Here is a 19,993-nt window from a genome sequence, read left to right on the forward strand (position 1 = left end):
TAATGATGGTGATCGTCATTCACTTGCAGATGTTTCCCAAGACTGGTCGGAAGCTTCATTTTGATGTGTCTCGCAGGACTTAAGGGCGCTCACATGATTAATTGTTTGAAAATGGATATGTTCAATCAAAGCGTTCTCAACTCAGTGCATCATTACCGACGCTTTCAGACAGTGTGACAAAGCATAATTATTTTACGCTAAAGGTACGTTGCAGCAACACAAAGGAGACTAACCTTACCTGCTAGCACATCAGCGTGAGGCCAATGTGCACAGCTGTAGGTTTAGCCGGTCGACATGCACAAAGTCAGTGACTTAGGTTTAGGCACAAACATTTCTGATGGTTATGGTAAGGGTAGGGGCCTTCTGGTTTAGCCCTCTGCTAATTTAAATGGGTATAAAATGATTTAATCATGCTTATTCTAGACTTTCTGAATGTTATTGGACCAAATGAATCAAATTCAGATAGTGAAATTAGTCATTTTATGTGAAAGTGAGTTTTTATGGAGGGGCACTTAAAGATACAGGAGCTAAACCAGAATGTTCAGACAGAGGGTCTATAGAGGTGCTGAATCAATGGGCAGTATGAGAAAAATAATGTGATAATGTAAACATTTTCTTTTATCCAACCAAAATAAAAGTATGAAATGAGCATAATATGGGACTATTAATAGGTTTTCGCAATGTCTCTGTAAGCCAAAGTACTCTAGCCTCTATCCCATGTGCGCCAATAAAGACATTTTTCAATTCTTTCTCACAGAGCACCCGGTGCAGAATGCTCCTCTAATGTTTTCATATATTGATCTTTAAGTTACTGGCACTTCCTCCTTCTAGCCTGAGTGGCCATCTCTCGTGTACTGTTGTCCTTGTCATCGATGACTCTACTGTTGTCTTAGATGGGTGATGGTTCTTACATGCTTTCTCCACTACACATGGTGCCACCAGACATTCAGATGTACCGCTTTATGGACTGAAGACATACACACACACCTACACTGTAAGTGTTCCAATGTTAGATTCTGTTTATTTTATCACACAAAATGAACATACATTATATTATATACATACATTGGATAAAAAAACAGTCCAAGAAATATTTACGTTGTGATTCTCAAACCTAGGGATGGGAATTTATAAGATTTTAACGATTCCAATTCCATTATGAGATCTTTCTGGACTCAGGGTGTCTCCAGCAGTGGAAAACACCCTTTCAGAAGGGGTAGGACGCTTGGACACAGAGATACTTCTCAGCTAGAGCTGACAACACTGGCAATGTGTCACTCTTCTTCCACCACCAGAAACTGGCACTGTCTTGGTTGGAATGACAGGAAGGTTCTATAAAGCTGGATTCGTCTGAAATTATGAAATAACCACAAGGTTTAGTTTTAAATGAAATAGTGTAATAATCCCTGCCATCTTCATCATTCATCACAATTAGCTACAATAAACTTACGTAGTCCTCCTCTTCTTCTTCTTCTTCTTCTTCTCCATCCTCTTCTTCTGCCTGCCCTTGTGTCTCACTTGGCTCTGACAGCTTGAGAAGAAATTTATAGTCTAAGTATCACAGAGCAAGAAGAAAAGGTCTCATAACATAAATATGCTAAAGGCATATTCAAATACCTTCTCAACTGCTTCTGTGTTTGCTGCCACTGCTGATGCTCTGACCCTGACCCAAATTTCATCCCTGTCCATTTTAGATTTAAATCTGGGATCTAACACAGTGGCTTCCTGCCTGGATATCATCATCCTTACATTTACAATGGAGGACAAACAACACAAATCTAGAAGAAAATGTGACTGACAAATAACCATTAGTGTATATGAGTAATTGTCATATAGTAATCCATCATTACATGTCAGTGACTGTACCTGGTAATGTTTGGAAAGATCATTCCAGATGTTCTCCTTGATGCTCCTGACGAATGCAGAGTCGTCTTCCTGCACTGCAGTTTCTGAAGGATGGGCAATATCTGGCCACAGGTTGGACTTTTTTCACTGGAGACAGCAAGTGTGGATGTGTAATGCATCCTTAGCAGCAGCACAAACTCCTCTGCTTTCCTCGGGTCCTCATTGCCCATTCTGGCCAGTCTGAAACATAAAGAAAACAAAAAATATATATCGCAGAAACAACAAACATAACCCTTTTAATGGCTATAGTCAACCAAGTTTTATATAAGTCATTTTAATTTTTTTCAAACATTAGTTACTTCTCCTCCTCCACGGGCTTACTAAGCCATTGGTCTAGAGCTGCAGCTTGGATAGCAGGAAACTGTTCACAAAATCCTTCCATCATCAAATACAGAGAGTTCCATCTCGTCCTCATATCTAAAAGGAGCATGCGCACGGGCAGCTCTGCAGGCACACACACACACACACACATACACTCACACACACACACACACACACACACACACACAAGATTATGAGATTACATTAAACAATGTAATCTTACCATTACTTTATCATTTTTAAATTGATCCTAATCTGTTAAATTTATATGTTACAATTTGTCATTAGCTTGCAATTAAAGTATTTAAACAGTAGGCCTATTATTTACTGAGGAGTTGTTGCTTTTCCTTCAGGACTACTTTAGCCATGTGAGATCTCTTCATCCATACGATCACAGAACAAATCCTTGCTGCCCAGTTGGAAACTGTATTGCAGTTGTACAGCTTCTGAGCTCCAAGGTTAAGTGTTTGTGCAAAACATGGAAACTTGATGATGTTTAGCGTTTTCACAGCTACATCCACGTTTGCTGCGTTATCCGTAGTTGCTGCCACCACCTTCTCTTTCACTCCAAACTCCTCCTGGATCCCTTCAGTCTCCTCAGCCACAGCTGTCCCTGTTTGAGCTTTGTACACTGCTTTGGTTTTGAGGACTTTTTCTTTACTCTGACCTTCCCTGACATAGCGCAATGTTACGGTGAGGTCTTGACTGAAACTAGTCCAACCATCTGCTGTGATGGCTGCATGTGTGACATGTTTCAGGTCTGTGATCAGATTGCTCTTTTCAACCCCATACCAAGCAGGAATCAGATGATTTGTTAAACTCTCCCTGTTTGGGGCATTGTATTTTGGGTTGAGAGTCTTTATCATCTCCCTACAGAAAATATAGGTAGGACTAGGAATACATAAATCTATACTGACATAAAAACATGCAACTTTTGGTCATGCATTTGTTATTTTTATTTGAAAAGGCATGCTGGACAAAATACAGCAAATTAACCTCCCGAAATGCAGAGGCATCTACTGTGGCAAATGGGAGCAAACCCTTAACCACAAACTTAGTCACTGCTCGTTGACATTTGTTGATCCTAACCTCTGTCATTCTATTCTTCCCTGCCTGTAAAGGGAGTAGCTAGAGGTGCACGGGAGCTACTTGCTGCAGCCTCAGAGCCAGCCAGACTCTGGCCATCTTCATCATCATCTAAATTTGATGGACAATGACAATGGAGATTATTCGTATAGTAAAGGTTTACACAATGGAATGGCACTCACATTAACTAAGTAGACAGGGCCTGTCCTGCCTGGAGAGTTTAAAATTACCTTCGGCATTAGTAACAGATGGTGTCCCGTTAGCTCCGCTGCTGCTTGACTCTATTGCGTCGCTAAGTAGTAGTGTATCAAACACGCGACAATCCTGCAAATGAATTGCATGCTGTGTGGCCAAATGTTTCTGCACATTGGAGGTAGTTTCCCCCTTTGACGAAATGGAAACCTTACAAGTGTTGCAAGTGACCGTATCGTCGTCTTTTCGCGTGAAATACAACCAAACTTTAGAGCGCTTCTGCCTCGATGCCATGTTTGCTGCGCTCTGAACCAAAACAACGCAGCGCGTGTGTGACGTCATGACGCATTTGCCATGAGCGGAACCGATAAGTAGAATCATTAAGCAGGCATGCTAACAGTTCGAAGGAATTGATTCACTGGGCACCGGTTCCGAAGAAGAACCGGTTCTCAATTCCCATCCCTACTCAAAGCCCACGAGCGCAGATCCCATCTCACTTAGAAAACTTCACCCTGTTCTTCAGCATTAGACCTAAATACCAGTTATTACAGTGCACACAACAAAATCAGGGCCCTGTCCGTCATCTACCAGCCAGAGGTGTAGCGATACTTATATGCAGGTATACGGTGAATACCCACCTCTGTGCAGGGGGATTTACCATATACCAGACGAAGTTACTACTACTACTATTCAAGTAATTTTTTTGGCAAGTACTTTTGTACTCTCACTCAAGTAGGGCTGTCCCCGACTAATGATTTACAACAACGTCGATTTAGAATCGTCAAGTCCTGCCTATGGTCGACTGATAGTTGAATCATGTGTGTCTTTTTGTGTGTGGCGATTGCGAGCCGGGGGTGGTGTTACACACGGTAGGTCCGCTTTAATCTTGAGAAACTGCAGAGCTGCAGTCTCTATTCATTCAACTTACACTGTAAATGTCCAGCAAAACTGAGGCGCTCTCTCTCTCGTCTGTCATTCATCGGTCTTCGCAGGGCTATATCAAGTAGCCGGCTATTTAACAACGATAAACTATTCTTTATGTGGTTCATCAATGGTGATAAATTATATGAAAGTCCCGCGAGGTGCGGACAACTCGACACAACACCAGTGAAGCTGGGGCTCCGTCTCTTCAGCAAGTGTCCTCCACTGACACATACATGCTAGGCCTACACATGCGCACTGACGTCCCAGGGTTACAATTTTGGATTTATTTACGCACTTTAAAAACATTTATTGAAAGTTTTATTCTTTTTAAATATTTATTTACAGCATTAAACATTGAAATGTATATTGTAATAGTCTGTATATTAACTTATTGGGAGAAAACTGGTAGTTCTATGTAAAATCAGACGTGGAGCACACCGATATCGCAAAAGCGAAGCTTCAACTGTGAGATTGACTGTTGAATCAGGCTTCGCCCATTGAAGCATCAAATCTTTGACTTTTCGGGTAAACCCTACACTTAAGTAGTTATTTTGATGACTACTTGAGTACTTGTTTTTTCAAAGTAACACTATTTTTACTTGAGTACGGTTTTTGGCTACTCTATCCACCTCTGAATATGTAGTTAGTTGCAGGAGGTCTAATGTTGATCCTGATTGGATCCTTTATCAAAAAGTCAGGGAATTTTACCAGAAAGATTGATTTAACCATGTGGAAGCTGAATCATCAAGATCGATGTATATTATCATCAACAACGTTAAACAGATCTACACAGAATGCAGCAAAATCTTTTATCAAGCAATTTAACATTGTCATCCACAATAGCACTGACTAAGCCAAAGTTGCCTCGGTGGGGGGCCTTCAACTCCTTAAACAAAAACATCGCTAGCTAGCTAGCTAGTTAGGTCACCCCGGGGCATCCACTATACACGCAAAATCGCTGTTTTGCGAACAATAGACACGGCTTTTCCAAAGCGTGTGTATGTGACGCCTGAGCATAAGAACAGGCTGGAAGTCTGATGCACCACGCCTACTCCCACTCTGTACTTTCTGCCTCACTACATAAAGGGCACTCTTCTTCTTGCATTGGGACTGAATGTGGGCACTGGGAGTACATTGGAGGAGCACAATCCTTCAATAAAAACATTATTCCTGGAGTACTGGGCCTCGTCTTTTTGTTGCACACAGAATATACATATAAATCTGCATTAGGTCTACACTTGAAATACCACAAAATCAATTTTATTGAAAAGTAGATATGTAACATGTTCAGTTCATCTGCCTCACACTGGAGTACACACATTCACTGTTGGTGTTGTTCCTCTGTCTTCTTGATCTGTTGGGCAGGGTAACATTTAAAGCAGCATAATGGAGGCTGTCTGCATCTCGGTAACCCTGGTAACAAAATATGTAAAACTGGATTACGATATTGGTTCTTACAGACATTTTTAAAAAGCAACAAAACAAGTGGTTGTTTTGCATAAAAATGTTTTTTTCATAGTAATTAATGGATTATTAAGTTAAATTTCACCTCTGCAGTTGTTGTGGAAGGAGCCGATAATCTTGCTTGAGACTCTGGTTGTGAAACAAAGAAAAAGCTTTTTATTGGAAACTTGTATTTATGAATACAAGCTATCAGATACAAACTGTAACACTTACCTGTACATTGGCAGTTGTTTTTCTTAATTATCTTGTACACTAAGATAACCAGTAGAACAATCAGGATGGTAGTGAATATCAAAGCTCCACTCAAGAAATACACCAAGACAAGAGAATCCACCTGATCTGCAGATTCAGACATCAGAAACAGAGCTTTCAGCTTTTATCTCTGTGGTCACCCAAAGCTTGATTGGAAGGTAACAATAAATAACTAAATACGACAACCTCTGCTATAAAGTACTTACCTTCAAAGTCCAGTTTGGTCCCATTTCCAAACAGTATGTGTCCACATGAGGCAACAGCACAGTAGTAGGTCCCAGCATGGGAAAGATTCAGGCTCTCCAATGGCAAGTTGTTGACACAGGTGTGTGTTTGTGTGCTGGATTTCCTCTCACACTGATCGTTCCCGCCTCCATGGGTGTAAATGAGTCCTGGATGAGATTCTTCAGAGTTTTTGAACCAGTAAACACTGTGTTCTCCATCACAGGTCCCAGTGTGTACTGTACAGTTCAGAGTCACAGAGCCTCCTGGCTGGATGGGCTCAGATGCTGACTGATGGACCAAAGCTGGGACGGTCAAACCTGAACCCTTTACACTGACAGTAGTGCCCTCTGCAAAAGTAAAGACATATGTATATCTAGCTCCGCAGTAGTAAGTAGCTGAGTCTGAAATATCCAAATCAAATATTGTCAAGTGATTTGTACTGTTTTTAGTATCCAGTGTGAAGCGTGGATTGTTGAATTCATGATAAAAAGTGGCTTTTGTATCAAACACATAGAAGGTAGACATGAGCCTTGGTTTCTGTCCCAGAGTTTGCTTATACCAGTAAAGCCATGCTGAATTAAGACCTTTATAGAAACATTGCAGAGTCACATTTTCTCCAATATCAGCTGATACAAAACGTGTCTTTTGATGAATAGACAAGGACAGTTTCAGATCTGTCATCTGAGCTGAAATGAAATGAAAGACAAATTAATCAAATCTGATCAAATTCAGAGTAATTAATATATTAAGATATATCCGCATTTCCATGAAGACTTGCTTTAAAGTAAAATTGGAGCTGCTGGAGCCATAAAAACAAACTCACCCATTTTCCCCACGAACAAACATATCAGACAGAAAACAAACTTTGGAGATCCATCATGTTCGAATTCTTATGTTGAATGAAAAGAATCTCGATTCTTTCTCCACTCTTAAGAGACAAGACTGTGGTTGATTGGCCAGCCTGATGTGACACTATGTCCTAATTAGGAAACATTATCACATGTTGTCTGCCACCTATAGTGTCAAGTTTGGTTCTTGAGAAGATTCACATGTTGAGAGGTATATAAGCACATCAGATCATGCTCATAGTTCATAATTAAAAATTTTGAACTAAATTCATAATCCCAAAAAATATTATTTCCTGTTTATTTCTTCTGGGTTTTTTCTTAATAAAATGCTGTCATTGACTTGAGTGGTGGAACTCTGCAGCTGTTGGTTTGTGGTCATACTCTTTGTTAATGATGGTGATCGTCATTCACTTGCAGATGTTTCCCAAGACTGGTCGGAAGCTTCATTTTGATGTCTCTCGCAGGACTTAAGGGCACTCACATGATTAGTTGTTGGATATGGATATGTTCAGTCAACGCATTCTCATCTCAGTGCATCATTACCGACGCTTTCAGACAGTGTGACAAAGTAATTATTTTACGCTAAAGGTACGTTGCAGCAACACAAAGGAGACTAACCTTACCTGCTAGCACATCAGCGTGAGGCCAATGTGCACAGCTGTAGGTTTAGCCGGTCAACATGCACAAAGTCAGTGACTTAGGTTTAGGCACAAACATTTCTGATGGTTATGGTAAGGGTAGGGGCCTTCTGGTTTAGCAACAAAGAAAGTACCAATTTTGTGCATTACTAAAGCACAGATCCCATCTCACTTAGAAAACATCACCCTGTTCTTCAGCATTAGACTTGAATACCAGTTATTACAGTGCACACGACAAAATTAGGGCTCTATGTCCGTCCAAAACGCATTGCCTCCTCCCACACAACATAACATAAGTCCTCCAAATGTAACAAAGAAAGATGTTTTTTGTCCTTGCTCTTTAGAATGATACATAGAAGTGTTTCTGATCTGACTTCCCTATTTGCGGAATGACCATAATTAGTCTGTGCTATTCTAAAAGCGTTACAAAATACATCCCTTTTCTGAGGCTATGATTAAGGTTAAGTTAGGTGTAAGCACAAAAAGATCTTGGTTTAGGGAAATTACTCCCCTGATCAAGTTTTGGGTTAAATAATTCTTTGTAAAGGTTTGGGGACCGTCAACTGAAATCTTCCTTCGCTCATATCGTACAGGGCTAGAGAGCTTCATCACTTGAACGAAATCATTTGTTGTTTTGGGGCACTCTCTCTTATGACACCCAAACTTTAAGGAAAAACACATCCTCTCTCGTTTTGTCCTGCTCAGTCTTTCAGTCAATGTGTGGGCAAACACGTTGCTTGAATCTGGTCCAGTATGTCTCGCATACTCAGAAAGTGCTTTTATGGTTATGAAGGAAAGTTAAATATTTTCTGGTTTTCCCTCTCAGCTAAAGTAACTAACAAGATGTAAAGCTATCCATCCATCAGGAAAGTCCATAAATCACCAGAAGTTGAGGCAGAGCAGTTGGAGGACATTAGAGGTAAAACCAGAAAATATTTTCCCTATAAAATATGATACACTTTCACCAAAATCAGTGAAAAAAGTTATACAGTTGTGTTTTTGTACAGTAATGAGTAGGCGTAGTCCTCCATAGCCAGACCATGGATGCTTAAAGAGAACTAAATGCAGCATTGTAAGTGGAACTCCGCTGCTTAGTGGCCAAAAAAGTTTGACTTCCCAAGTATAAAATTAAACGGATCATCTGCAATGTGTGGCTGTCTACTGCTCTAGCCCTCTGCTAATTTAAATGGGGATAAAATGATTGAATCGTGTGGCTATTCTAGACTTTCTGAATGTTATTCGACCTAATGAATCTAATTCAGATAGTGAAAAGAGTCATTTATCCGGTGATGTGGGAAAGTGGGTGTTTAGAGAGAGGAGCCGTAAAGATACAGGAGCTAAAACCAGAGTGTTCTGACAGAGCATGAATAGAGGTGCTGAAGCAATCGACAGTATGAGAAAAATAATGTGATAATGCAAACATTTTCTAGTAGACAACCAAAATAAAAGTATGAACCTGAAAATGAGCATAATATTGGACCATTAATTGGTTTTTGCAGTGTTACAATTTATATTTTTAAGTGATCTTTACTTCTTGGAATACTAACAGACTTTAATATTAATGCAATATTTTGTAATCACACTTGACAGATAAACAGTGGGAATATTGTCCTGGTGTAAATGTGGCAGGATATCTAATCAGGAGATGATGACTTGTGATTTCATCACAAATGAATACAAGTGTCTTCCTCTTCTTTACCTGCAAAGACCATTTGAAATGAAAGACTTTGGGAAAAAGACCCATTGTTTTTTATTTTTTGAGTTACTCATGAAGTTACTCACTATTCAAGTAATTTTTTTGGTAAGTACTTTTGTACTCTTAGTCATGTAGTTATTTTGATGACTACTTTTACTTCTACTTGAGTTCTTGTTTCTGCAAAGTAACAGTATTTTTACTTTAGTACGGTTTTTGGCTACTCTACCCACCTCTGTATATGTAGTTAGTTGCAGGAGGTCTAATGTTGATCCTGGTTGGATCCTTTATCAAAAATCAGGGAATTTAATTGAAAGTAATCTGCAACAACAGTCTGAACTTAACCAAAACGATATGATTTAACCATGTGTAAGCTGAATCATCAAGGTCAATGTAAAGCAGCTTATTTAATAAAATATTATGATCAACATTAATTATTGTCATTTTTGTCATTGACAACAGTAGTTATTGTAATATGTACAGGTATCCTGACCTCTTTGGATTTAGGACAGTATAGGCAGGTATTGTGAGCTAACCAGTGATTCTGCTAAGAGAGAGAAGAGTGTGGATGTAGGCTGATAGTTGCTGAGGTCATAAGCGTCACTACTGTTGTGTAACTGAGCTGTTTTCCATATTACAGGAGTTTACCAGAGGTAAAAGTTGAACCAAAAATATGCACAATGAAAATAGGAGAGTCAAGCCTAGGTTCTGCATGTCAGATTTGTCCTCATTGGGAGACTTTTCTATATTTAGGTATATCAGTGTATTACTGGATATACCCTGAGCATTTAACATTTCTGAGAGATGGAAGGATACACCCTTGTAATGATGGGGTAGCCAAGCCTGGTCCCTTCACCCTGCTCCTCAACATGATCAATCCACAGCACACTTGGCTAAGACCTGATCAATTGTCACTGTGTATACAAACAAGCAAACAAGCAAGCAATGGACGGAGAATTCTGGTTTGAGCAAGCAGACCTGGAGCTAAATGTTGGTATTCTCGATTAGATAGCTTAAGTAACTCATTATATACTGGAAGGCTTTAATGAACATGGTAAAAGTCAGACTTGGCCTATGAACACTTCAGGCAGCTCTAAACAACGTGCAGCGTGTGTATGGTAGACAGAACTCATTGTTACCCAGTAGTACGGTGGACTTTAATGTTACAATGTCTGATTTTCATGGTGCACATGGCCAAAGCTTCAAATAATGAGGTATAATAATTTTTCTTCTAACAGCTCTGTATGACATCACACATAGCCGGATTTTCATATATAGTCATTTGCTCCAAGCACAGAATGTCGGGCCACGCCCACAAATGAATGCGCACCCCCAGGGTCTTGGCCAAAAGACAGTGGACAGATTTTTTTTGAACTTTGAATCATGCAGAGCTACCATAGAGGAGTCACAGAACTACAATATAGGGCTGGAAATATTGTATAATAGGTCTAATTTAAGAGTCTCACGTTTTCTGACAAGGTGTCTGTTGTCTCGTCTGCCTCGCTCTTTTTATCATAGGTACTGACTCAGCTGTCTGGTCATCAAAATGGACACTTGTACTGTCGGATTCAGTTATTGAAGGTCAAAAGAAAATCCTAACTGTTGACTTAAACGAAAGTCCAACCCGATCGCATCTCATGCGTCACATACACGCTTTGGAAAAGGCGTGTCTATTGTACGCAAAATGGCGATTTTGCTTGCATATGATACGCTGCAGTTTGCAATAGCGTTGCAACACAAAGGAGGCTAACCCTATCTGCTAGCAGATTGGCCGTGTGCATAGCTGTAGGGTTAGCCAGTCGACATGGATATATTTACTGACTTAGGTTCAGGCGCTAACTAATGCCATGGTTGAGGTTAGGGAAGTTGCCTCGGGGGGGCTGTCAACTCCTTAAACAAAAACATCGCTAGCTAGCTTGCTAGTTAGGTCACCCCGGGGCGTCACATACACACGTACCTGGGGGCGTCCACTATACACGCAAAATCGCCGTTTTGCGTACAATAGACACGGCTTTTCCAAAGCATGTATATGTGACGCCTGAGCTTAAGAACAGCTGGAAAGTCTGATGCACCACGCCTACTCCCACTCTGTACTTTCTGCCTCACTACATAAAGGGCACACTTCTTCTTCTTGCATTGGGACTGAATGTGGGCACTGGGCTTAAATCGGAGGAGCGCAATCCTTCTATAAAAACATTATTCCTTGGAGTACTGGGCCTTTTTCTTACACACAGAATATACATATAAATCTGCATTAGGTCTACACTTGAAATACCACAAAATCAATTTTATTGCTTCACACTGGAGTACACACATTCACTGTTGGTGTTGTTCCTCTGTCTTCTTGATCTGTTGGGCAGGTTAACATTTAAAGCAGCATAATGGAGGCTGTCTGCATCTCGGTAACCCTGGTAACAAAATATATAAAACTGGATTACGATATTGATTCTTACAGACATTTTTAAAAAGAGCAACAAAACAAGTGGTTGTTTTGCATAAAAAAGGTGTTTTAATGAATTATTAAGTTAAATTTCACCTCTGCAGTTGTTGTGGCAGGAGCCGATAATCTTGCTTGAGACTCTGGTTGTGAAACAAAGAAAAAGCTTTTTATTGGAAACTTGTATTTATGAATACAAGCTATCAGATACAAACTGTAACACTTACCTGTACATTGGCAGTTGTTTTTCTTGATTATCTTGTACGCTAAGATAACCAGTAGAACAATCAGGATGGTAGTGAATATCAAAGCTCCACTCAAGAAATACACCAAGACAAGAGAATCCACCTGATCTGCAGATTCAGACATCAGAAACAGAGCTTTCAGCTTTTATCTCTGTGGTCACCCAAAGCTTGATTGGAATGTAACAGATAGGACAACCTCCGCTGGAAAGTTACTTACCTTCAAAGTCCAGTTTGGTCCCATTTCCAAACAGTATGTGTCCACATGAGGCAACAGCACAGTAGTAGGTCCCAGCATGAGAAGGATTCAGGCTCTCCAGTGGCAAAATTGTAGACACAGGTGTGTGTTTGTGATCTGGAATTCCTCTCACACTGATCGTTCCTGCCTCCATGGGTGTAAATGAGTCCTGGATGAGATTCTTCAGAGTTTTTGAACCAGTAAACACTGTGTTCTCCATCACAGGTCCCAGTGTGTACTGTACAGTTCAGAGTCACAGAGCCTCCTGGCTGGATGGGCTCAGATGCTGACTGATGGACTGAAGCTTGGACATTCAATCTTGAACCCTTTACACTGACAGTAGTGCCCTCTGCAAAAGTCAAGACATATGTATATGTATATCTAGCTCCACAGTAGTAAGTAGCTGAGTCTGAAATGTCCAAATCAAATATTGTCAAGTGATTTGTACTGTTTTTAGTATCCAGTGTGAAGCGTGGATTGTTGAATTCATGATAAAAAGTGGCTTTTGTATCATACACATAGAAGGTAGAGATGAGACTTGGTTTCTGTCCCAGAGTTTGCTTATACCAGTAAAGCCATGCTGAATCATCACCTTTATAGAAACATTGCAGAGTCACATTTTCTCCAATATCAGCTGATACAAAACGTCTCTTCTGATGAATAGATGAGGAGACTTTCAGATCTGTCATATGAGCTGAAATGAAATGAAAGACAAAGCAAATTAATAAAAACTGATCAAATTCAGTGTAATTAATATATTAAGATACATTATAAGCATTTCCATGAAGAGTTGCTATAAAGTAAAAGCGAAGCTGCTGGAGCCATAAAAACAAAACTCACCCATTTTCCCCACGAACAAACATATCAGACAGAAAACAAACTTTGGAGATCTCATCATGTTCAAACTGTATGTTGAATGAAAAGGATCTCGATTCTTTCTCCACTCTTAAGAGACAAGACTGTGTTTGATTGGCCAGCCTGATGTGACACCATGTCTTCCTTCGGAAACATGATCACATGTTCACTGCAACCTATAGTGTTTGGTTCTTGAGAAGATTCACATGTTGAGAGGTATATAAGCACATCAGATCATGTTCATAGTTAATAATTTAAAAGGGTTAGGGTTTGAAGTAAATTCAAAATCCCCAAAATATTATTTCCTATTTATGTCTTCTGGGTTTTTTTCTTAACAAAATGCTGTGTTTAACTGTGGTGGAACTCTGCGGCTGTTGGCTAGTGGTCATACCCTTGGTTAATGATGGTGATCGTCATTCACTTCGAGATGTTTCCCAAGACTGGTCCGTAGCTTCAACTCAATGTCTCTCACAGGAGTTAAGGGCGCTCACATGATTAATTGTTGGATATGGATATGTTCAGTCAACGTGTTCTCATCTCAGTGCATCATTACTGACGCTCTCAGACAGCGTGACAAAGCGTAATTATTTTCCGCTAAAGGTGCCAGCTACATCGAAGTAACACAAAGGAGGCTAACCCTGCCTGCTAGCTGTAGGGTTTGCGGGTCGACATGCACAAAGTCATTGACTTAGGTTTAGGCACAAACATATCTGATGGTTATGGTAAGGGTAGGGGGCTTTGGGGTGTTGTCAACACCTTTAACACGAATGTAGCCATCTAGCTATCTAGCACTTTTGGTCTATACGAGACACACCAGAGCATCTCATACAGACACTTAAGGGTCAAATAACTATGCTTTGTCACTTTTTCAGAAAGCATCGGTATTGGAGGCCCTGAGATGAGAACGGGGTCATTCAGTTCACCCTTCACTGAAAACATGAGCATGTTTAATAAACGTGCTGTTTAGCGCGCTCATGCACTTGCATGCATTTTGGAAACATTTGGCAGTGGACCATTATGTCCAGCAAGACAATAAAATGCAGGTACATACATATTATATATGTTATTATATTACGTATTAAATGCACTTTGTCATGTAATTTCAACATAAATATGTTTCAAAGACACTCAAACTTTAAGAAAAACACATCGTCTTTCTTTTTGTCCTGCTCAGTCTTTCAGTCAGTGTGTAAACATGGCGATTGAATTTGGCTCCTTTTTTGATGAAGGGATCTGTGTAGCATAGGACCTCGTCCGGCTCTTCAGGCACAGTAAACGGCCCGCCCACTAAACACACGCTGAATACACTTCTCTTAGCCCCACCATCCAACAAAACTACAAGTGATCCTTCCATCGCTGAGTAAGTGTTCCAATGTTAGATTCTGTTTATTTTATCACACTAAATGAACATACATTGTCTGGAGAAAAAAAACAGTCCAAGAAACATTTCCGTTGTGATTCTCAAAGCCCATGAGTCTCTTGCACAACATCAATGAATCCAACAAAGTAACCCTGTTAAGAAAGCCTGATTAAGAGACAAAGCAACAAAGAAAGTACCAATTTTGTGCATTACTAAAGCACAGTTCTCACTTCGAAAGAAAGTACAAATGGTGTACTAACAATGTTTTCAGATGCGTTCGGTCTGACTTCACAGCAGGAAACTTGTAAAACTCACAACCTTTGTCATAATATGCCTAAATATGACAGTTGTGACCGATATAAAGTTACATTATTTTGCTAAATTATTATTTAGGCTTTTGATATTGTAGTCGTATACCAGCAATAACAAGAAAACCGTAGCGTGTACCTCCATAGTTTGAACTAGGCTTTTAGGAAACAGTTGCATTGCACCTGCATAGTTCCAACCACGGAAGTTGCTACCATAGTTACCAACGATGTTTTTGGGGAAACGCGCCCCAGGATGGTGGTGAATGCCAAAGCTCCGCTCAAGAAATACTTAAAGGCAAAAGTCCGCCTCATCTGCAGATGCACATTACATGACAGAGGTTTAAGTTTTTAAAATCAAATGTGATAAGAAAGTATTCATCGTTTTTTAACAAATGAGGTTATCTTTGCTAGAATGTTTGTTTCCAGCTAAGTCCAGCTTGATCCCGTTTCCAAAAACTGTGTCCACATGAGGGTGTGTCCACAGTAGTACGTCCCAGCATGAGACTCTTTGTGTGTTGGGTTTTCTCTCACGCCGATCTTTCCTGCTTCCATGTGTGTAAAAGATGAGTTTTGAACCAGTAAACACTGTGTTGTCCATCACAGGGCCCAGAGTGTAATCTATAGTTTAAAGTCAGAGTCTCCTGGCTGGATGGTCCCAGACACTGACTGATGAACCAAAGCCGGGATCTTCAAACCTGAACCCTTTACACTGATAATAGTGCCCACCACAAATTCAAGCATGAATGAATAATTGTTTGCCCAGTAGTAAGTAGCTTAGTCCAAAAGGTGTGCATCAGACATTTTGATGTGATTTCTGTGATTCTTACCAAGTTTAGTCTCCAGTGTGAAGTGTGTATTGTTCATCATGACAAGTGTAATTTTTATCAAAACTAAAGGTAATAGAGATAAGCCATGGCTTCTCCCCCCAATGTTTGCTTACCAATAATACTTTGCAGCTTCACTGGATGGCTTGTTTTCCACTTCAACATACATTTCTAAAATATTTCTAAAAGTGAACATTTCTGATGACACTATAATAATACAATGGAGGTACAGTAGCTAAATAAGTACAGTACGTGATCTTCAGAGCACTGGAAAACTACATTTGAAATGTTAAATACACTGTTTCTTCCCGTCTGCATACTCACAACAAACCAAAGACCTCACTAGCAGCAGCTTTCATTGGGATTCAGATTTTTTTCTTCCTTTTGTGGAGAACAGTCAAATCTATCAATTAAATCTGTTGTTGGATTTAACTATATATTTTTACATGTCTACTTTATTTGATCGTTGCAACACTTGGAAATAACCTAAACAACCAGGTCCTTGTTTGTGATCCTGTCATAACTAGAATTTGATTAAATATCCTCCCTCCTCCACCCTCCTCCCCCCTCCACTATGTTTTCAGCCTGATTGCCTGCTAAGTGTTCACACACTGTACATCCTGCTGAAAACCACAAAGGCCACTGCACTGAAATAGATACACAGCAAAATGTCTGCAAGGTCAACAGGTCTCAGTGAAATGACTGCTTCATTTCTGTGTTCTAAGTACAAACAGAGCCAAAAGAAAAGTTAAACATAGTAACACAATGTACCATGATATTTTAATAAGAGGCTTTGTCATCCTTAGGCTGATACAACAGGCATAGTGATAGTGGAAATATGTCATCTTTGCCAGCAAATAAAAAAAAACATTGGACAGCTGAACTGTCATTGCATGAGCTTCTTGAAGTAGCGTACTGTAACCCAAGGCTTTACATTCATTATGTATGTATATGTTTATAATGTTGACAAAGCTGTTCCTATATTATGAAAATGTACATCACTTCTCAAGATATTAACAGCTGTGGAAAAAACATCTTACCAAAAAAATAAAGTACAAATAAAACTTGTCAGCACTACTGCCTTACACTGGAGTACACACATTGACTCATGGGGTTGTCGTTCTCTTTTCGTCTGTCTTTTCTTGATCTGTTGGCCCTGTGATGCCTTACAGCAGCATAATGGAGGTTGTCTGCATCTTGGTAACCCTGGTAACAAATAATAAAACAGTACATGAGAGAAATAGAACAAACTCCACACAACAAGTTTTTGTAATGTCAAATATGTGTTAACAGTTATTTTCAACAGATAATATTCACCTGTGCATTTGTTGTGGTGGGTGATGGAACAATTTGAGACTCTGTTGTGAAACAAACAAAGAAAAAGCTGTTTATTTACAAGCCATCTCCAGTGACTATAGATTCATCAACCTTAACCCTGTTTTTAGCTAGCCAAAATTAGCATCCTGGTTAAAATCACAGTTAACATGAATTACAGCTGCAGCTAGCTAACCAGGCTTGCTAGCACCACTGTCTTGTCCAAATATGGTCACGTCTGGTTGCAAAATCAACACAGAGGCGCCATAACGGCCAAACTCAAAACAGCAGTCCACAAACCAATGGGTGACGTCAGCGTATGATATAGAGAGATAAATCGGATTGATAAAAACTGCGCCAGTTACCTGTACATTGGCAGATGTTTCTCTTGTTCATCTTGTACACCGAGAAAGCCAGTAGAACCACCAGGATGGTGTTGAATACCAAAGCTCCACTCAAGAAATACACAGGAGAGATGGGAAAGTTCACCTCATCTGCAGACAGCCAGATATCAGGAGACATTACAAACCTTTCAGTAAAGCAAGACCGATGAATTAGCGATGCCGATGTATAGGCCTATATTAGCTTATTGTTGATATATCAGTATTGCTGTATATTGGCTGATAGGTAACATGAAAAAAAACTAGGTTTTAGGTCACGTAGAACTACTGTATCCATAACAGCAAGAGCAGATTTTTCATGTCACTGTTGGTGTTGGTGAGATTACTCTCAGCAGCATGCAGGGGGATGAATTACTGAAAAACTCACTAGATTAGTAAGCGGTTGCTTTTTAGAAGTAAAATTGCTGATGGTCTGAAAAGGCTAGGCAGCAGACCAAACCACTGTGAGGGTGGAAGACATAATCTTTTAAAACTTAAAAACGCATTGGACTCATAGTAGAGAACGTGAGCTGTTAACCATTTGTTTACCAAATACATTGACTTGACACTGACACCACAACAGTGGTTGTATTTTAACATTTGCATCAAAATTATTGCTAGGGACAGTTCAGTAGTTGGATATGTCCATAAAATCCCTACTAAATTGTAAGCCCTTGCATTACACAGATTGTCCACCAGAGAGCACAGATAAGTTCATTTTTACGCTGTGAAACGTTCTAATCAGTATTTATCTTGGGCATCCTAAAAAAAACCCGAAATAATATCGATATGTATCACAATTATTTGTTTATGTTATGTATCAATAGAAGTTCTACTGGCTGATATATCATCTGATTTCTTAAATCCCGAAGTATCTATGTCAATTTGGCCTCAAAATGCCAATATTGGTCAGTTTATACCTTTTAGCTCTTGTCTGTGTTTAAGTAAAATGTAATAAGGCTGCTAGAATTTTACAGTACGTACCAGCCAGCTTGGTCCCGTTTCCAAAGAGTATGTGTCCGCATGCAGCAACAGCACAGTAGTAGGTCTCAGTATGAGAAAGATTCAGGCTCTCCAGTGGCAAGTTGTAGACACAGGTGTGTGTGTCGGGTTTTGTCTTACACTGATCGTTCCTGCCTCCATGGGTGTAAATGAGTCCTGGATGAGATTCTTCAGAGTTTTTGAACCAGTAAACACTGTGTTCTCCATCACAGGTCCCAGTGTGTACTGTACAGTTCAGAGTCACGGAGACTCCTGGCTGGATGGGCTCAGATGCTGACTGATGGACCGAAACTGGGACGGTCGAACCTGAACCCTTTACACTGACAGTAGTGCCCTCTGCAAACTCAAATGTGTATGCATAGCAACTTATGCAGTAATAAGTAGCTGAGTCTGAAATGCGCAAATCTGAGATTGTCAAGTGATTGTTACCCTTTTTAGTATCCAGTGTGAAGCGTGGATTGTTCTTGAATTCATCAGCAAAATTGCCAGTTGTATCATGTTTAAAGAAGGTGGATAGTAGCCTTGGCTTCTGTCCCAGAGTTTGCTTGTACCAGTAGAACATTGCTGAAATCTTTTCACCATCATAATAACATTTTAATGTCACATTGTCTCCAACATTGGCTGAGACAAACTCACTCTCTTGATGTAGAGACATGGTCAATTTAGCTGAATAGAAAACAGACAAAGAAAGGGTACAATCAGTGCAAAGACAAGTTTCTCATAACAATTATAAATTGGATCAACAATGAATATACTTCTGTAACGATACAAATACTTCCTCAAAATACCCAACTTACCTAATCTCCACAAGCAAAGACAAGTCAGATATGAAGCAAACTTCAGAGATGTCATCGTGATCAAAATGTCTTGATGAGTGTAGAGAAGATCCATACGTTCTCTACTCTTAGAGAGAGGACTGTATCTGATTGGCTAACAAGAAGTGACACTGAATGTCCTATTTTAGTAGCAGTGAACAGTTGAACCGTGCCCCCTCCACTGTCAATTCTCGAGTCAAGACATGTGGAGAGAGCTACTAGAACCACAATATAAAGTCACTAAGAACAGGAATAACTTGGTAAAAAAGACAAGTGGAGTCAAGCAAATCTCTTGTCCGCAGTCCAGACACTGTCATTAGCGGAAAAATCTGAAATAGGTTCCAACTGGTATTTTAGAGAAGGCTCCTTGTCCTGTCCCCAACATTGGTTGCATTTCGGTGATGGCATATTTCAAGTAAAAGATCAGTCTTCCTGTGTTCAAGCTTTGCTATGACCTAAGTTTCCACCAATGGAAAACTGTTCACAGGTTATGCTGTAATAGCAATAATTCCCTCCATCATTCTCTGCTGTATGGACTGTAGGTTTGTGTGAGATGTTGTTACCAGTGGCAGCACGAATGGAATGTGTTTTTGTTATAAAACAACACTAAGGGCCCTGTTTAAATGATCTATGGTGCATGGTCTAAAGTTCACAGTGTAAGTGCATTTAG

General features: G+C 39.9%; 2 protein-coding genes and 1 pseudogene across 2 annotated transcripts; all 3 read right to left on the bottom strand.

The window, feature by feature from the left end:
• Nucleotides 1-5,666: 5,666 nt before the first annotated feature.
• On the bottom strand, nucleotides 5,667-7,241 carry LOC119912853 (immunoglobulin kappa light chain-like). The gene is made up of 5 exons (XM_038732079.1): nucleotides 7,193-7,241; nucleotides 6,351-7,055; nucleotides 6,106-6,231; nucleotides 5,978-6,021; nucleotides 5,667-5,841 (listed from the first exon to the last, which is right to left on the bottom strand). The coding sequence occupies exons 1-5, from the start codon at nucleotides 7,194-7,196 to the stop codon at nucleotides 5,716-5,718; spliced, it is 1,005 nt and encodes a 334-aa protein (XP_038588007.1). The 5' UTR covers nucleotides 7,197-7,241; the 3' UTR covers nucleotides 5,667-5,715.
• A 3,240-nt stretch (nucleotides 7,242-10,481) lies between these two features.
• Nucleotides 10,482-13,391, bottom strand: LOC119912854 (annotated as a pseudogene).
• A 3,170-nt stretch (nucleotides 13,392-16,561) lies between these two features.
• Nucleotides 16,562-19,406, bottom strand: LOC119912855 (immunoglobulin kappa light chain-like). Its single transcript, XM_038732081.1, has 5 exons — nucleotides 19,306-19,406; nucleotides 18,491-19,174; nucleotides 17,492-17,620; nucleotides 17,130-17,170; nucleotides 16,562-17,018 (listed from the first exon to the last, which is right to left on the bottom strand). Exons 1-5 carry the CDS (start codon nucleotides 19,397-19,399, stop codon nucleotides 16,887-16,889), a joined length of 1,080 nt encoding a protein of 359 aa, XP_038588009.1. The 5' UTR covers nucleotides 19,400-19,406; the 3' UTR covers nucleotides 16,562-16,886.
• Between the last annotated feature and the right edge of the window lie 587 nt (nucleotides 19,407-19,993).

Source organism: Micropterus salmoides, unplaced genomic scaffold, assembly GCF_014851395.1.
Source record: "Micropterus salmoides isolate LMB-PRFRI ecotype aquatic unplaced genomic scaffold, ASM1485139v1 Ms_hic_scaffold_2, whole genome shotgun sequence".
NCBI classification, from domain to species: Eukaryota; Metazoa; Chordata; class Actinopteri; order Centrarchiformes; family Centrarchidae; genus Micropterus; species Micropterus salmoides.

Excerpts from the sequence above, each read along its gene's own strand:
- LOC119912853 (XM_038732079.1), bottom strand. Across the intron at positions 6,232-6,350 it reads GACCAAACTGGACTTTGAAG|ATCAGGTGGATTCTCTTGTC; the intron begins GTAAGTACTTTA and ends CTGAATCTGCAG. Across the intron at positions 6,022-6,105 it reads AAACAACTGCCAATGTACAG|AGTCTCAAGCAAGATTATCG; the intron begins GTAAGTGTTACA and ends TTTCACAACCAG.
- LOC119912855 (XM_038732081.1), bottom strand. The coding sequence starts at position 19,399 with ATGGATCTTCTCTACACTCATCAAGACATTTTGATCACGATGACATCT. Across the intron at positions 19,175-19,305 it reads TCTTTGCTTGTGGAGATTAG|CTAAATTGACCATGTCTCTA; the intron begins GTAAGTTGGGTA and ends TTTTCTATTCAG. Across the intron at positions 17,019-17,129 it reads CCACCACAACAAATGCACAG|GGTTACCAAGATGCAGACAA; the intron begins GTGAATATTATC and ends ATTTGTTACCAG.